Source organism: Micropterus dolomieu, linkage group LG01 (assembly GCF_021292245.1).
Source record: "Micropterus dolomieu isolate WLL.071019.BEF.003 ecotype Adirondacks linkage group LG01, ASM2129224v1, whole genome shotgun sequence".
Lineage (NCBI taxonomy): Eukaryota > Metazoa > Chordata > Actinopteri > Centrarchiformes > Centrarchidae > Micropterus > Micropterus dolomieu.
In genome coordinates, this window is record NC_060150.1 from 6,188,632 (window position 1) to 6,207,911 (window position 19,280).

General features: G+C 41.2%; 1 protein-coding gene across 1 annotated transcript in view; it reads left to right on the plus strand.

Annotated features, from left to right (window-relative positions):
- The window catches only part of LOC123973665 (collagen alpha-1(XXVIII) chain-like), a 47,170-nt gene that overhangs the window by 7,964 nt on the left and 19,926 nt on the right, over positions 1-19,280 (plus strand). The window contains exons 2-14 of the mRNA XM_046053871.1: positions 1,336-1,493; positions 6,522-7,096; positions 8,981-9,001; positions 9,090-9,152; positions 11,880-11,933; positions 12,073-12,117; positions 12,310-12,336; positions 12,550-12,594; positions 12,929-12,973; positions 13,644-13,697; positions 14,987-15,055; positions 15,156-15,224; positions 16,904-16,972. Of these exons, the coding sequence (XP_045909827.1) occupies positions 1,336-1,493; positions 6,522-7,096; positions 8,981-9,001; positions 9,090-9,152; positions 11,880-11,933; positions 12,073-12,117; positions 12,310-12,336; positions 12,550-12,594; positions 12,929-12,973; positions 13,644-13,697; positions 14,987-15,055; positions 15,156-15,224; positions 16,904-16,972 (1,294 nt within the window). The remainder of the gene's footprint in view (positions 1-1,335; positions 1,494-6,521; positions 7,097-8,980; positions 9,002-9,089; positions 9,153-11,879; positions 11,934-12,072; positions 12,118-12,309; positions 12,337-12,549; positions 12,595-12,928; positions 12,974-13,643; positions 13,698-14,986; positions 15,056-15,155; positions 15,225-16,903; positions 16,973-19,280) is intronic.

Here is a 19,280-nt window from a genome sequence, read left to right on the forward strand (position 1 = left end):
ACATAAAAAATAAAAATAAAAGAAGAGATCTGTGGATTCAGGCCATCACCAGAGATGGAGAAAATAGTACAGGACTCAATACGTGTACGTTTGTAGCAAACACTTCATCACAAGTTAATAGATGATGTTACTAAAGAAGATGTTACTGAGTAAATGACATGTGCGCCAATGGTGTAAGTAAGGTTTTATGGTTTTAATAATTCACATAAATTGAGCAACATTAACATGCTATTAAATTGGCAAAGACCCTTATTTTATTTTTCAAATAAAAGGGTTTCACCTGCTTTCACCCAAAATCTGCTGCTGTTATCTATTGGTCATACCAGAGCAAGTAAGGCCCTAGTGGCAAAACTGCTGAATGTACTGAATTAGACAAGGGTGTGTTTCCTTGCTTTTGAAACTTTTCATTTGTAAGAGTAAGATTGTCTTATTTATTTTTCAGAAGTAACATAATCATGCTTTAAATTATTATTTTTTGCCTATAAACAGCCAAGTGTTATTAGAAACATTAAAATTAGCCTTCATGTCATTATAAACCCCCTGACTCTCCAGAAATTGTGCTTAATGGTAGTAGTTACCACACAACACACTGACACAAAATTGAAAGGCCTGTTTTGATTCCAACCAGCTGTTTTAGTAAAAAAAAAAAAAAGACAAATTGCTGTCATTCCCAGGGGCTTTCCTTTCTGTTCCTATTTTATTTCACATGGCTAACAAAGTAAAAATGGCACTCTATCCAAAAAGGGGGGGGGGGGGCACACTCATTGCTCTGTCTCCCAGCCACACCTCCCACACTCTCCTCAAACTGGGAGTGAGTGAGTTTAAAGAAGGGCAGGACTTCTCTCCATTTAGTGACAGCTTAGAATGGCCCGTATTTGAGTCTCATGAGAGCCAGGATACACTTTCAAGTCTAAACTTTTGGCAAACAGACAACACTGCTGCTGCTGCTGCTGCTGCTGCTGCTGCTGCTGCTGGTGTCACTATAAGGTGCCTACCTGACCTGCAGACTCTCAGCCAAGATCCAACAGAGGAGGACATCCAACTTGATGCTCAGGACGTGGACTTAAACTAACTCTGAATGAAGAATCTCTCATTTTACTTATTTGCACTTTTTCTGAATTTCTTCACTGCCAGAAGAGCTTTATAGCTCTGAACATACTGGAGACCTAAGTCAGCAACATTGTGAGTTATTCATGCTTGATGCCTGAGTCTCAAACGCTTGTTAAAGCTTGTTCTCTGAGCGTGTGCAGTTTTTTTGGGGGGGGTGGGGGCATTACAATGTGAGGATGTGTCTGGGTCTTTTTTATCCATCTCTGTCTTCTCTTTATCTCCCAGGGAGGTCATGGTCCCATCAATGCACTGGTTACTGCTACTGTGGGGACTTCAAGGTCTTTGGGCACAGGACTATGAAGAAGACTATGAAGAAGAGGTAGTGGCCACCAAGAAGAAGAGCAAACAATATCCCTCCAATTCCATACCACAAAATGGCAAATGTAAGTCTAAAGGAAAGTCTTTTTTTGTACAGTTTTCTAGGGGGCTGTTTGTTGGCTCTTTTCAACTGATGCTCTTACTTGGAAAAGTGGCGTGGAATTTGTGCAGGTGGCAAATATTTCACTTTTTTCATCACCGGAAAAAAAAACTGTGCTGCCACAGGTGAAAAAATAGAACATGATACTCAACAAGGACATCGCTGGAGGACGCAATCCACTTGGATTGATCATATCTCTTAGGTTTCTTAGAGCCATCCATCTCCTATGTGACCGTTCAGTGCTCTGTTACCCAAATGTTTTATTCGCTCAGAATCCTGTTTCCCCAGGCACATTCTCTCTGTGACATATTTCCGTGAAGATGAATGTGATTTACCCTCAGCCTATATTAGATCTGTGACCTCATTCCATTGCTGAAGGTTGGTGCAGCAAGTTGAGTTACTTTTATTCCCTCTTCAAAATATGCCACATTCATGAACTTATCACACTTTTCTTGAAAAGGCCTATAGAACGTAAACAGTCAATAAATCACCCTTACTCCTTCTGAAGAATCCACAGATAAAAATGTCTATCTTGATTGAAAAGGTCTAGACAACCATATTGACAACATAAAACACAGGGAATATAAATTAACGTTGTGACATGTTTGCTATGAAGCCAAAACTGTTATAGTCTAATGATGAAATGCCAAAATGCAATGATATACACTCCTTTTATCAAAGCTTGATCCTCCTTGCTCTGATTGATTATGAGCTAATGTAGTTAAACATATCCTTGTTAGGTTTCTTCCCAAGACTTAGATGAGAAGGTTGATGCTCTCGTGTCTGTACGCTAAATATGCAGCTTCAGCCAAGAGACAGTTAGCTTAGCTTAGCATAAAGACTGGAAACGGGGGGAAACAGATAGCCTGGCTCTGCCTATCAGCAGCTCCAAAGCCTAGCTCACACTACACGATTTTTAGCCCGATTTGCCGCTTGGCGACCGTCAGGCTGTGATCGGGGATATATCAGCGGTCAATCAGCAATCGGCAGTTGTCGTTATGTGTGAGCTACACAACGACGCATCAAGATGGCTCCCCGACACATTTCTGCCAGATCGCCGACGTCTGGCAGATATCTATCATGCCAAATATCTGGAGGAGTAGGCCGACTCGACATCCACATCCAGCCATAGAGATCAGGCAGATGGCAGAGCAGAGAGCTACTTTTTCACAGCAAAACACTTTTTTCTCCCCACCAGCTCTCTCTGTAGCTCAGACAATCCCTGATACCTGCGTGTGCTGATCCATTCTTTCACCCATATTCTTTGTCTTTATAATTGCTATCTTTATAATAACAAACAACAGCTGTTTCGTGTGTAGGTTCGCGTTATTTCCTGTTTCACATTTCACATGTGTTTTCTTGACAAAACTTGGTTTGGAGTCCAGCGTCAGATGACAGAGTGCTTGTCAGCTCGTGTAGTGCGTGACCCGTCTTCAAGACTCCCATCACAAGACGGCAAGTTGTGTAGTGTGAACAGCACGGCGATCGGCCGACACTGAAAGTCGTGTAGTCTGCACAAGGCATAAGGCTCACTAATTATCACGTTATATCGAGTTTGTTTCATCCATAGACTTTCTGGTGTCTCCTGAATACCTCACAGTGATGACAAGACCAGGGCTGGACTGGGACAAAAGAATCGCCCCTTGCATTTTTGGCCCAGGCAGCCCACCAAAATCGGTCGGACACCCCCCACCAATACACCATCCTTCCATTTAAGGGCTTAGATTAGGGGTGTGACGAAACACTTAGCCCATGAGACCTAACATTGCACAAGATTGGGGCCATGACAACAAGACAAGAATATATTTTAATAGCACAAGCAGATGTGAAGACATATCAGGGATTCTAGCGAACGAGATTACGAAAAAAAATTGCATCATCCCAATTTGGGGGAATATATATTAGCAAGGATCAATTTGGTGCTATGAATGTGTCCTGTGATAATAGCATATCTACCATTAGGGTCTAGGATACTACTGGAAGAGACAAAAGTTACGGATTTGTGAATCAGAATGGCGGCCCCTCTGGCTTTGCTATGAAAGGTGGAATGATAAAGTTGACCAAACCAACCCCTCCTAAGTCGAAAATGGTCAGCGACTTTTAAATGCGTCTCCTGAAGAAATGTGATCTGGGCACCCAAGTGGCGGAGATGGTGGAGTACCTTGCTGCGCTTTATTGGGTGGTTCAAACCTTTACAGTTCCAACTGCAGATTCTGAGCATGTCCCCAGCCGGCTGCCCCATTGGACTAGTCTGAATCATACTTGTAGACAAAGAGAGAAAGAAGGATGAAAGGAGTGCAGCACTTTGAGCATTAGAAGACCAGTTGTAATGAACTCTGGATCTGGGGAAGCAGACTTCCTCAAGTCTCTGTTAATAAAGTCGATTGCGAGAGCAGGATCCGTAAATTTGCGGAGAGCTCCACCTGGCAAAGTGATCACCAGCTCAGCCGGATTTGACGCCTGGGCAAGTGTGCAGGTGACGCTTAGCATCCACAAACTCTAAGCGTTTCTTGGCCACGGAGGGGGAGAAATTGGGGGAGATTGATAGTTTCTTGCCATGGTGTAGCAAAGGGGTGGCTTCCCCCGCTCGACGCAGAATCTGGTCTCTGATGTGGAGATAGTGGACTGATGATAGGTCATGGTGGGGCCCCTTCAATGGGCCTCTGTCGAAGAGACCTGTGGGCACAGTCAAAAAGAGGTGCCTCATCCAGATATAACAGGTCCTGTAAGTGTAGAGACGAATTCTCTGGGATGTGGACCTTCCAGACGCATATTGTTTTGTCTTGATCTTTCCTCTAAGTCATCACATTTAGCTTTGAGTATGTTAATTTCAACTTTGAGTAGGCTCACCACTGAGATTGGCTAAATTGTCACTGCAGGTGGTAGCATACAGTTCAAGGTAAATTATGGTAGAGCCATGTGAGTCTACTGTTGCCTGCAGTGTAGCCACGGATGCACGGAGGAGGAGGAGAGGAGGAGGCCTAAAAAGGATGTGAACGTTGCAAGAATTCTTTAAAGTATTATTTACGAGAAGATAATGTCAGACTGTGCCTAAAATTAATAAATAAATGCCATTTCTTGGCGGAGCTACGGGAAATGCGACCTCACTCCATGGTGTCCAGACACGGCCCGCCAAGTTTTCTTCTATATTGACATTGCATTGCAAGCTTATTGTGCAAATAAACGTTTTTCATAACATTTTTATTTGTTAATTAACATTTCCTGGTGCAAGCTATTTTTCAGAACATTTTTAACAAATGCTTTCAAAAAGTGATGGCTACATGTGCCCAGCATCCCCAGTGTAAATGACCCTCTCTGCTCCCTCCCTCCAGGTTGAGCTACTCCATACTTACCGCTTCACCTCCACTCTCCTGCTTCTTTCTCACTCAGCCCTGACACTTTGTCACTGGCTAAGACACGTCTCCTCCTCTGCCTGACAGTGGCTCTCCTTTATTCCTTCAAGTGCCTGTGCCTGCTCTTCGTCGGGTACCGCAGCTGATGTGAAAACTACCGCAAACACATCGGTTATCTTCGCGCATTTGGTGGCAACTGTCTGAATAGAATAGAGAGAAGAGGGGGTGGGGTAGATGTGATTGGGCTGGCCCAGTGTCAGTATAGAAAATTACCCAATGGGCCGCTGTCCATGCTTTATGAGCTGGTCGTTGGCCCATTTCTTAAAAACAGTTATATAAATACTAGGGCTGACCCCAAATAGTCAGCAGATTCAATGCTTCGATAATCTTCGACGGACGGAGCCTGATTCGACTGTCAATCTCACAGTCAAAGCTTTGCAGCGAAACAAGGATCATGCCATTTTGGAGGTGCTCAGCGTCTGATTTTACATAGAACAACCAGTTTTTTCGCAATAAGTTTATATACAGCCAATTACAATACACATTTCAACGTTTAATGCTGTAAATATAGATGTAAAAAGAATAAAACTTTCAATACATGCTTTTAAAGTGTGTGAATAAATCCAAAATTGTCATCCGAACCCTGGGTCGTCAGTGCGCATGTGTAGTTGTAGCATGTATGGTGTGTAGTGGCAAAAGAGACGGAGCCCCAACTGGTGTTGTGCCGAGTTGTCCGCACCTCGTGGGACTTTCGGATAATTTATCACCATTGATGAACCACACAAAGAATATTATAGCGTTTTTAAACTGCTGGCTACTCGAAATAGACCCTCAAGGTACTGCGACGTGCATGCAGTTTTCGGCAGCACGCAAAGCTCTGCACAAGACGAATGGCGAGAGAGGGAGAGAGAGAGGGAAAAGGGTCTTCAAAAAGTCTCAGTTTAGCTGGAAATTTACATTGTAAATTGAATGAAGAGAGACTGCAGCTCTGCAGCTTTTCATGATTAAAGCGGTGCCACCATGTGTCGTCGTTACCCCCCCTGCTGGCAATCGCCGTGCACAAAAACAAACATGATTCAACTATCAGTCGACTATAGGCAGGACCTGACGATTCTGATTCGACTATGTTAATCCTTAGTCGGGGACAGCCCTAATAAATACATAATTTACGTTAAATCGGCCCCAAAGGTGTGTCGGCCCACCGGGCATTTGCCCCATATGCCAGATTACCAGTCCAGCCCTGGACAAGACTCAGGAAGTCATTGCACCCAACCAATTCCCTGTAAAACCATATCTTATCTTAGGATGCAAACAAACAAGAAATAAAGTTTTAGGCCATGCTAAGCTAAGCCATGCTAATTACAGGACTGTCGCCTATTGTATCAATTTGTTTTGCCAGTTACTTTGTGGTCAGAAACATAACTGCTGGCCATATTATGTTGTTAGGCCGTTGCCTATAACAAAGAATAGAAAAAAAAATTCGAGCAAATTAAACTCTACATTTATTTAGCATGCGTGATTTGTAAGTGATCAAACTAATGAAGTTGAAAAAGTTAATGTGTCAAACATATGTGCTTTAGCATGTTCTAGGAAACAAGGTTTCATATTTAGCGTACTAATTCCTATTATTTCTTTCTCAGCGCTCATTGATGAAGATTGCAGCATGGAGTTGGCCTTCCTGATCGACAGCTCAGAGAGCGCCAAGGACAACCATGCCCAGGAGAAGCGTTTTGCCTCAGACGTGTTGGACCGGTTGCAGGGCCTCCGGCTGCAGACTGGCCGGGGGCTCAGCTCCCGTGCAGCCCTTCTTCAGTACAGCAGCCATGTCATCATAGAGCAGACCTTCAAAGAGTGGAGGGGCACGGATGACTTCAAGGCTAGAATTGCTCCCATTGCGTATATTGGTCACGGCACCTACACCACCTACGCCATCACCAACCTCACCCGTATTTACCTGGAGGAGTCAGATCCGAGGAGCATCAAGGTGGCCATTCTGCTCTTCGACGGAATCTCGCACCCCAGGAACCCCGATATATTTTCAGCTGTGGCTGATGCCAAGAACCAGGGCATCCGCTTCTTCACCATAGGCATCACACCTGAAGCCAACGAGCAGGCTAACATAGCTCAGCTGCGGCTAATTGCTAACTCCCCAGCCTCACGCTACCTGCACAACCTGCAGGATAGAGGCATTGTGGAGAAAGTCATAAAGGAGATTGTGAGTAAAAAATAAACTTGTTTTGATTGGTTTCTGATTGCATGCAAATTTTCAGATGGGAACACTGATCCATTCATTGTTTGCTTTTTAGTTTTGGATTTTATGCATGACTATTATGACTATTTTTGAAAAACTACTACAACCCTCCTTGATCTGGTATGATCAGTAGCCTACGGTGGCTAATGTTAGCAAACTTTAAAATACAATTTATATAATGGACAAAGTCAGTTTTGAGCTACTGTTAAACGTTTCAGCTTTAAATTTTATGCCCATATTCTCTTCTCATTGTCTTTTTGTTTAACAAAAGTTACATAGTTTTGCTGTGTGACTAAACTACTGCTTATGCAAAGTTTTCTTAAATTGAGCTTTTTTCAGAAAGGAGTTGTAACAGAGATCTGTCCGATTTGCAAGCTTGCTCATTCCTCAAAATCAGCTTTAATTAAACAGGCTTTCATGTAATCCCTTTTCTAGCTCTAACATTTCTACATTTTTTGGCACTTAACAGTTTGCGTGAATGTTTGATAATTGCTTATTCCCAGGGGCCAGTAATTTATGACAGGTGGAAGCTTCAAAAGGCCATTATGCAGATAGACTTTTGCCAGATGAATCAGATGTTAGCATCTTTTACTTCTTGATGCATCCAATGAGCTTCCCCTGTGCTGTCCTTGACACCACCCACTGCTTTCTTGGCTTATTGAATCCCTGATGAACAGCTGCTACCTGCTGCCATAGTAACAGGTCGGCAGTCATCACCTAAGTCATCACTGCAAAATATAACTCACTGACAGCCACTAAAATCAGCACTTGGTTGAAAAAATGGAAAGCTCTGAAATTCTGCTTTGGTCATGCATGTCTTGGGAGTTAGCTAAGACAACATTTGTCTTTATTTCCGATTGTTTATCTTGACTTGGGTGATTGGGGTTACTTTCATAAAGCAATGACACATTTCCAGATAATTACAACATGTGCTGCACAGCAACATCCTGCAGACACAACCAGGCTGTTTGCTGTAACATATGCTCCACATTAAGAACTCTTTGCGGGAAAATCGTAGTAAGAGCTGGAATCCAGCAAGAACATGCATGCACGCTACATCATTCAACCAGCTCCTCAATAACCACTTCAAACTTAGACTTTACTGTTGACACAGGTGGTACACATCCACATATGATAAGGGAAAACTTTATAGAAAACTTACACTGAGGCTCCTAGAGCATTCAACTCGACGGCCTGCATCCTGGTGGCATGCAAGATCCCAGCAGCAGCCAGTCCACAACCAGACTTTCATTTCATTGCCCTGCATAGGCAGCATCTGTATGCCATAAGCATGTGCTTTTGTCTCAGCTGAGAAACAGTCTTTTATCTTTAGACTGCATCACTCCATCCCATAAGAAGGGACAGACTGTCTGTTTTGTCTTCAGACACCCCTCCTTACTACGGAAACATCCTCTGGATGCTTAGCGAGGCTATTTTTCTGATCAATGCATGTGGTTTGTGTTTAGTTTAGAATTTCGACAACTCCCCCCTTGTGTAGAAAATGTGGTCAGCTTTGAAGAGGGAAGCAACCTGTGGGGTGAAAATCAGGGCTCTGGCCTGAAGTGTCTGTTACAAGAGGAAGTGCAGGATGTGAGTCCATTCTCAGAAACAGGTGGAGAAAGTTGAGGACCATTTGACAAACTGAAACCAGGCCAGCAATGAATGATTTTAATTGGGTAGCAGCAGGTGTTTGTGGCTCCAGTCCATTCCTACAATTCAACTTTAAGACCAGAATTCAAAGCTCAGCTCAGATTTTGATTTAGGCTCACAGAAAATGACTGCTGGATTGCTTTAACTGTAATGCAATAAATGTGACCACATCATGACATTATGTTTCTTGCTCTACAGACGGCACTGGCAGATGAAGGGGTAAGTCTCCAGACCGCGGTCTTTCCTCACATTTCTTTATTCAGATCCCTGTATGGCCTGTCTGACTTGTCTTTCCCTGTGTTTGAAGTGTCCTATGGCCCAGAGCAAGTGTGCCTGTGACAAGGGTGAGAGGGGACCCAGCGGTCCTGCTGTAAGTATTCCTCCTACCCATTGGCCTATTGAGCGCCAAACTGTTTGAGATTAGTATATTAATATTAGTATTTCTGAATATTAATTAATTATAGGACATTTTTTTCAAAGGTTTGATTTCATGTCTTTTTTTAATTCACTATTTCACTTTTAATACATTTCAAAATTCCACTTTTCTTATCATAATGTCACTTTTCATGACAGTGGTGTTGTACCCACCTCCACCAAGACCAATTAGCACCAGTTGGCTAGAGAAACAAAGTAAAACAAAATCAAAGTAATTCTGACTCAACCAGCTACTATAAATAAATACGCTACACAGACAGAAACTGATAACATCTCCTTTTATTTATTAGCTTCACAAGGCAGCTCATGCTACCTACCTATCTGGCAAACTAGCAAGGCGGGGTTATGGGCATGGTTTATTACTAAGCAGTTACCTCAGTCCCTCCAGAGAAAGACACAACTCTGTGAAGAGCAAAATTAATTCAGTATTTGTCTTTGCTAGAGCCAACAGGAGCTAAGTAACAATGTTAACCCTATATCTTCACTATGATGCTATAATAATTCAATAATCTGAGATCACAACTGAGCCTAACTTTTTAGCTGGCTAGGTTAGCAGCTTCAGCAGCCTTGGTAAGCTAAACAAAGGGAGGGGTTTATAAAGCCCTGTTATTATGAGAAGACTGAACAAATTACATTTAATAATAATGTAAGTGTTTATTATTTAATCGATTATTTCACAACTTGTTGGTTAATAATTTTACACATAATATATTTGTATGATTATTTCATAATGTTGTTTTCATAAATTCAATATTGAACACTTTGGGTTTCCATATTTGCCCTCCCCTGCTACATACAATAAGATCTCTTTTTGAAAACTACATGTATTGTTCTGCCGCTCCTAAAAGACAGTTACCCAAACTGCCTCCTTTTGAAGAGCAGCATAGAGACAACACAGCTGACAAAGGCACCCTTGATGCTAACAGGCTACATAATTATGGGGGGGGTTAGTAAATCGTATGCTTTGCAAAGCTCTGTTTCCCTGCAGCAGTGAGAGGAAAGCAAATGCTTTACATTCCTCTTGCACTTTATTGAGAACAGGCCTAAACAGATATTTACATGGGAAATCAGTAGAACGATGTCTGTTGAAGGAACCCAGGCACAGGGATTGTCTGAGGACACATGCTCAGTGGATAAGATGTTCCATGCATGACTTTCTTTGCCTGCCAAAGCCATGTCATGATGTGAGCTCTCCTTTTATCACACAGAGGTCAGCCACAATTAGACGTAGTGGTTTTGCTTTGATGTATTTTCACAGGATGGGAACAGAATAATTATCCCCTTAAACCTAATGCTCCGAACAAAAGCTGTTTCACATCACGGGCAGCATTCGCACACTGACGGAAGCAGTGTGTGCAGACAGAGACATACAGACAGGGAGATACTTGAAAGATAAGAACATGCACAGTCCACAACCACATGTATGAAAACAGAGCGAAGAGCCAGACAGTTTTTCGAGTGAGCTCCCTCACACACAGACAACTAGACTCATCTGCTCCCAGACTCAATGATCTTTATCCATGAGGCACTTGCAATATGTTGCTTCCATGAAGCACAGCCTATGCAGGTCAACAAAAAAAGCAACAAAAATTGCATATCGCAGGACATAAGGCAGCTAATAAGAAGGAAAACTATTCTATTGACCATGATTACATGAAATTACACCATTAATGAGCTGCTAAACTATGATTTTCAGCTATTGAACATTTTATCTCCGGAGGACAAACAAATCAATTAGCATAAAGACCAGGAAAAGGGGGAAACAGCTAGCTTGCCTCTTTGCAAAGGTAACAAAATCGCCCTGTCAGCACCTCTAAAGCTCACTAATTAACATATATCTTAATTTTTTAATTCATACAAAAAACACAGTGTAAATATGACATGCTGTTATGTGCTTGTGTATTGCTAAGCTAAACTAACTTACTGCTTGTTGTAGCTTCATATTTACGACAAAGACTTCTGTGTGGTAAATATGAAGATGGAGCCAGGAGAGTATTTCTTTGATATATATCATTGCAGTTTCTTGTGATCAGTCCCGGATAAGATACTAACTAGCTGAGGTGACATAACATTTATCCTTTCACCTTGAAACCAAACATAATACTGAGGTAGAGGCATTAGTTTACTTGGACCACTATATTGACCCTTCATTTGCTTTTCTAATCTAGATATTTTTAGGGTCAGGACTGTCTTCATTTATGATATGCATATATGTATTAGTATTTAGAATGTTTCAGATTGTCAATATGATTTACTTTTCCTATTGTCTAAATATACACTGAGAAAGAAAAAGAAAAATACTTTTTTTAAACTTTAAACATTGCTCAAGTGAACCCTGTTATTGTTTAGCTTGGCTATGGCTTAATACTAAGCTGAAATGTATCCTACTAAAGTTTACCTTAAAAGATTTTGTATGTATACTGTAAAGGAAAGTAATGATTTAATAAGGGGTACTAAATCATTTGTATGTGTTATTTTTATTTATAACAGACAAATTGATTGGTTACCCTGTAGGCTATAAATACAAGGTTGTCATGCTTTTCCCTCAAAGCTCTGGAGAAGGCACACTGTTGCAACACGTCAGTCAATGCTGCATTGCTCTCATTCTAATGTTGTTAGGCTTGTTTTCTGCCTAATGGTGCTGCCATTACTTTCTCTGCAGGGCAAGAAGGGTCGTCCTGGAGAAGACGGAAGACCCGGCCCAAAGGGACAAAAGGTGATGCCTGCTCATTTAACCATCATTTGTTGTTTTGTTTTATAGCAAATTGCATAATACAAACCTAACACCAGTTCTAGATATAGCTGGTACAATATCTTGCCTTTCCTGGTAAAACTAAAATCCCTCTTTCCCTTAGGGTGAGAGTGGGCTCAGTGGATTTCCGGGTCGGGAAGGAGCAGAGGTGAGCTGACGGTCTTAAATCAAGTTAAGATTTGGTTAAGATTGACAAGTAATGTATAAAAATGTGTCCGATTTCTTCATCTTTCACATGAATAATAGCTCTAAAAGGATATGAGACATGTTTTGTTCTGTGTGGGAGTGTTGGTTGCTGTCTGTCTCCTCCTGACTTAACAAGACTGTTTTGTACACACAGGGAAAACCAGGATACAAAGGAGAGAAGGTATGGATTCTACTCTATAGAGTCTTGCAATATTTATCAAAGTGTCAGATTCCCACGCTTGTGGAAATTCTATAACAGTGAGAGATATTGTAGAATTATTGTCTGTGACACAATAAACCTGTTTTAGGAAAGCCATGGGATTTGATTGTAAGTCTTAAATTATGCAAAATGACACTATGGACTTCACTGATTTAGTTTTTTCTTCTCTTACAGGGAGAGAGAGGGGAGTGTGGCACACCTGGAATTAAGGGAGACAGAGTATGTAGCCCTTGAATGTTGTAAGAACTTGAAACCAAGATCAAATATAAGTTGCTGTTGCAATTTTATTTTGTTTTGTCATTGATTCAGTGTGCAGTCACGGAAATCCTCAGTCTCACCCATTTTTATCTGAGTAAAATATAAATGACTGACCTTTCTAAAGCGATATAGTTTTATTTTATAGTAATCACCGGTTGAAGTTCATTCTTTATCCTTTTACCTATATTTATATTTACCACACTATCATTAAATGTAACACAATCCCTTTAAGATGGAACTATTGTTTATGATCACCATGGATTATTAATTTTAAGCTACTCCTTTTCTTTTCTAGGGTCCTGAAGGTGCCATTGGCCCAAGAGGAAATCGTGGACTGCAGGTGAAATCTACCTTTCTTTGACCCTGTATTCCAATTGACCTTTCTCCAAGCCTCCTGTCTCTTAGTTATTGTTGCTACACCTGTCAAGCTATCCATTTTAGCATGGCACATATGCATTTTACAAGGAGTTTGGGTTGAAGTAAGTACATTATGTGACATAAGTCATGTATGTAACGTTATGTAACTTCCACCGATGAGTTTGGGAAACATTATGCTATCTTAGGTAACCAGTAACATTAGCCTAAACTGTCATGTAGCGCCACTATTATCTTAGCTCCCATGCTGTTGGTGGTCCTGTCCTGTGAAGGGATTTTTCTAACATAACTTGTAACTTCACAAATAGTAAGCTAATGGTGTTCTCTTTGGCCTCAGAGTAATGCCAGTTTACTACTACAAGTAGTAAGCCAGTTAGACCAGCATGCTAGCATTAGCTGTTTGTGCTGTTGTGTTTTTGGTTTGGAAAGGTAAAAAAAAATACCCCCCCAGGCCATGCCTAGTTACGTTTGCTTAGCTGTGATAGGACGATCACTGTTCGGGGGAGGGGTTTTACAACAGTCAATTGTTCTATTTTCATTTCAACTATGTCATGTTCAGGGTCTGTCCGATCCTTGATAATCTGCTACTTTGCAATACCCAGTGTGTAACCATAACACACTTATTTACAATTCAGGGTTTGCCTGGTCCACTTGGCGATATCGGACCTGAAGGTGCAATGGGTAAAAAAGTAAGTATTCCTCATTCTTGATGCTTGTGAAATTGCTTTTTGCTTGACCTCTGAAATCTGGGAAGTGTTTAATTACAAGAGGAAACTAAGAAATAATCGACCCCCCTCCAACTGGTCCTTCCTTTACATTTGGGTGAATTCACTTTGTGCCTTTCTTTTTCTCCAAAACCAGATGCATATCTGAAGGCTTCTGGGTTTTTTGGTCGGAGACTAAACTCTTTTCCAGTCTGGTTTAAATTAAGTCACTTTCATAGTTGTATGAAAGGGGTTTCCATGTCAGCGGATTTATCAGGAACAAAGATAATGAATAGCCTTGATACCCGTGGAGTGGAGGTGAAAAATGAAATGTCTTGCTGCGTGGGGAAGAATATAAAGTGGGAAAACACATGTGACTTAATAAAGTGTTCTTTCTGTCCCTGCTAGTTTTTCTCAGAATAACATTACACTCACGAAGTTGACATTTAAAATGCATTTAGATTAAATCAATTCATCATGGCCATAAATAACATCACAAATGTTAAGTAGACTTACAACTGAAAACACTGATGGGGTCACCATATATTTGAACACTTATTTGTGAGTTATGATCCATCATCACTGGAAAATTTGAAAGTCCTCTGAAGTACCATATCTGTTATTACCTTGTCAGCCTATTAGTCTATTCCTACTTTTGAAGCCCCCTCTCCCGTGTTATAGCTGCCAATTCTGCCATGAGCCTACACTCCCCACCAAGTGCTCCCCCCTTAATTATTTTGAAAGAATGTTCATGCTGATTGTCTGGCTGTCATCCTATATCACCTGAATGGCAGACTAATGTCTGTCTTTAAACATTGTCCCGACTTGCCTGAAAGGGCAAGGGAATGAGGGGAAAAAGTGCCGGTATGCGCTTATCATTTCCACGCCCTCTTCATGCCTCTCGTGTGCCCTCCTGCTGCACACCATTATTTACAGCTTCTCTGTGAATAATTGCCTTCTTTACCAAAAAAGTCTTGACTAAAGGAATGAAGGAACACCATAGGACATGTATAAACCCCCTTTAAAAATAGCTAAATATTAGAGGTAGGAAAAGTGGTGTGCCTAAGTTTGGAGTGAGAGAAACTAGATTAGACAAAATTGAACACAGTGAGTTTTTAATTTAGTGTTTTTTGGACATGGGAAAAACTGGACAGCTCTACTGATGTCTGATCATGTCAAATCGAGGCCTTGGACCATGGACCATGTAATCAGGCTAACAAAGCAGCTCGTTTGTGCATCTGTGTGTGTATTGGCACATATCTGTCTTTTTATAGGGGGAAAGGGGACTTCCTGGGCCACCTGGAATCCAAGGAGAAACAGGGATCGGCCTTCCAGGATCCAAGGTAAAGTCTGCCGCCCTATTATTTTGAAAAATAAAGTCACGAGAACATAATAATCCACCTGTATTTCACCCTGTTCATGTACTCATCTCACTCACTACAGGGTGATGTCGGTATTCAGGGGCAACCAGGGCCTCCCGGTCCTCCGGGACTTGGCGAGTCTGGACCACCGGTGAGTAAGAAACAGCGCACACACCTCACACCAAGGCTGCAGGTGGTGGCAGTGCAACATTAATTGACGCCTCACTACTCCCCAGTTACTGATGCTTCTGTCAAGCTTTATACTCTAACATGGCGCATATGCAGTTTAAAATGATGACGGTGGTAAATTTACCAGCAAAAATGATTGTTGGCCTTTGATTTCATGCAGGAGTAAACAAAAGCAGGTTTCTCAATTCTAGCCAACAACTGTTGCTAGCAGATTCCATCTCCAGCTGACCTTTTTTATTTCTGTTTGACTCATTTTAAACAATTACATTGAAAATGGAGATTACAGATGCACATGTTGGCCAGGTGCCCAATATGTGTAAAGACTTGCATATTACATATCCCATACAATAAGTCAGCATCCTCACCAGCTGGTGATCCATGTAGAGAGAAAATACTGTAGGAGCAGCATTGTTTTTGTATTGTAGGGTGAACCTAGTTATCCCCTCTCCAGCAGCCATACCAACATTTAAAGATCCCATGACACTTATCTCGAAAGAGCAGTGGGTTCCCCGGTGGCCTGGCAACAAAATACCCAACCTGGCTTTCTCCATCTGGCCATGACTAAAGGCGTCTTCACATTATGCAGAATTTAGCATTTGCTACAATGCTAATGTTGCTACCAGTAGATAGCTGTGTTTCAGACAGTGTGTTTCAGTAACAAACCTGGTAGCTGCATCTGCATGCTGATATTTCGCCAAAGCGAAAATCTTGGCTAGTGACCAGTTTGTTATTATACAGGTCTACATTTAGAAAGCAATTTGTTTTTTGTCAGTCATTTAGTTCAAGCTGTGGTCAACAGCAATTGACTGGAACAAATTTGATGTTTCTGCGCCCCCAGCTGCATTTGTGCGCAGGGCCGTCGCATCACACCGCATACACAATAATGGAGAGATGATGGACTGTGTTTGGCAAACGGAGCACTTGGCTGGAGGTGTTAGAGTATAAATAGAAGCTGGAAGATTTATTTGTCTACCAGTTGTAAAGTGAAATTAAGTTTGTAACTTCCTTCTACTACGTAGCAAACAGTAAACAATAGTATAAAACAATCATAAAATGGTACACAGAAATAAACTATATTCAATGGAGCAGTGGTGAGGATGAATTTGAGTTTAAAAGTCTGATAGCTTGGGGCTGTTCTGCAGTCTGGTGGTCTTTTCTCAGGCTGTGGCTGGGGTGGGTACTTTCCTTTAATATCCTTTGGGCTCTGCCTAGCACCTCACCCACTGATTTCACTGATACTCCACACATCAGAAGCTAACATTAGCCAAACGTTGATGCAGGAGCATCTTGGCTCCGAACCTGTAATCCCACAAACTAAAGTAGGTAGTAGGCCTAAATGAAGCTCCTTGGCTTTGGCAGTAACGCTATGTTACTGTAAGCTAGTGTTTTAGCTTAGGTTAGAGCAGACAAACTTGCTCTTGTCTTTTAGGTTTTGAAAAGGTTAATAAAACATTTAAAAAATATGCAGAGGATTGCTCTTACTACAGCCCCATGTGGAGAAATCCAAAGACACCTGACTGTGGCTGCTAATCAATGATCAGTCACTGCTCAGGGGACGGGTTTAGCAAACAAATGTCAAATGTTGGAGGTAATTTTTTCATGTTTCTCCAGTGGTCATTAACATCATTTTGTTTTACTCAGGGGCCTCAAGGACCACAGGGAGTCCAAGGAGAGAGGGGACTGATAGGAGAAGGTCTTCCTGGGCCGAAGGTGCGGTTGTGTCTTTTATGTCTCTCTAGGGGCTCACAATCTTTTACAGGACGCTCACACACTTAAGCCAGTTAAAAGCTTTGAACCCTCTTGACCCCATTTCATGCATTCATCTTCAATTCACCTACCTACCCACTGACCTGGGCAAAGACCCCGTCTGGACTCCAGATTCCAGGGCATGATGACAGGAAATTGACAACGTGTATGGTTACAAGAGATGATAACACAACACAGACGTTTCATCAATTCACATACAGCAGTGCAGTATGGCTTTTATTACCTCATTGTATGAGGTACATAGAAAGGAAAACAGCCAGGACACCTGAAGACATGACAGAGTGATTGACTCAGTAAGATGGGAAAATATGAGTCGGTTCCTCCATCTGTCTCTTTTCAGGATGTACAGACACACACATACAAAAACTCACACACATTGTCTCTCTCTTCCACATGTGGATTCGCACACAGGTGCACACATGCGCAGAATTCAAAGATAAGACATGTTCCTTACCGCAGTTTGCCGAGTTCTCTGCATTTTCCCTAAGAATTTATCCACACACTTTTAGGCCAAAAGGTTACAGTAATGGCATTGAGTATTTCCCCGCCAGAATGTCACTCTCCACATTCTGAAATAGCGTTTAGACCATCAAGCACACAGGTCAAATTTATAAATTGTAAAAAAAATCCAACTAATCTGAGAAATGTACAGATTGTTTTCTTAGTGAATGTTGGGTTATAGTTCATAGATAGATGTGTGTGCATGTGGACCCTGGATTCAATGGGGGGCCTTAGGGTTTTTTTTTAAGTCGGTGGAAGGACTTTACACAAGAGTAGGTCTACATGTAGAGAAAAATGAAATAAAATGCTTCTATAGGGTTTTTGGAAATACACACACTTACTATAAACTTGAAAATAAACTAACTGAGTTTTACTTTGATGACTTTCAATGTGTCGATAGACTGGGCACACATTCTGAAATTCAAAACCATGACAAATATCAAAATGTGAGATCCTCTTTTTATCTAAGGGTCACATTTCCCACAGTTACAATATAAAAACAGAAACACCAGCTATCAAAATACAGACTGTGATCAAGCATGATAGAAGTTTTGCAGTGGCAATATAGCTGAAATTCACTCACTAATAGTGTCATAATATTTGATGGGTTACAGAATTCCTGTTACACCAGTCCACTGTTATATACTGTGAGGTTAGGGTTCTCATTTATGTGCTGTATTATTTCACTGTAAGTAGTAAGTTGATGTTTTAATTACTGTATTACTGTATTATTCATATGTAGTTACTGAACAAAACAAAAAACAAATATGTTTAATGTCATATACCAGCATAATCAACATAACTGCAACATAATGGTGTGTGGCCAAGGCCTTAGCAGAGAGACTAATTTTTAAATTTCTGGCTTTAAAATTTTCCTTTAGGGGAATGTTTAAATTTCCTCCAGGTTTGTAAAATCAGCACCGTCCTAGATTTATACACCAGTTCCTGCTTTTTAATTGTTTTACAGAAATATCTACCAGAGTTCATTTAACACTTGGATATTTAAGTACTTTATAAGTCATTTTTATAATATTTTCCACGTGTGAAGAGCTCATCAAATCAACACTTACGTCACATCTTACGTCATTATAATTGCAAAACTTATTATTCACATTGGAAATGTTGCTTTGTAAAATGTGAGTGCTTCCTTTCAAATTGTGGGTGTAAAATCATCATCAATTTTTTGGATAAATCCAGAGAGAGAACTATAAATCAGGTGATAATTTTTCCACTTCTCCCGGACCTTCATTTAATATATCATTTGTTGATTTTCTTCTGAGATGGCAACAGCTAGTTTCCACCACTGAACAGGAGGAGGTGTAAGGATTGGCCTCGGGGGTGCTCGTTTTTTTTCCTCAACAGGAGATTTTACCGCGGACTCGCAGATTCTTGTTTTAAAAGAAGCCTTCCTCACATGATGTGCCTCGACAAGCTCCATATTCACTGGAGCTCAGCAGCAATATTACCCTTTTCCCACTTCATTAGCACCTACACTTGTGTGCCAAAGTGAGACATCATAGAGTTATGAATTATACTTTTTGAAGCTGATGTGCAAATGCAGCTTCACTATGCTAACCAACAACCAATATAAAATATTCTGTGTCTGACACTTTATTTCTGTTGTCCTTGGATGACCTTTTCACAAGACGAAGAAGACTTCTCTGCAGAGTCATACACAGCCAGAAATTGTGCTGCACTCTTTTCATTGTACTTACTGTCAACTTGGATTACTGGTCTAATCCCTTTCTGT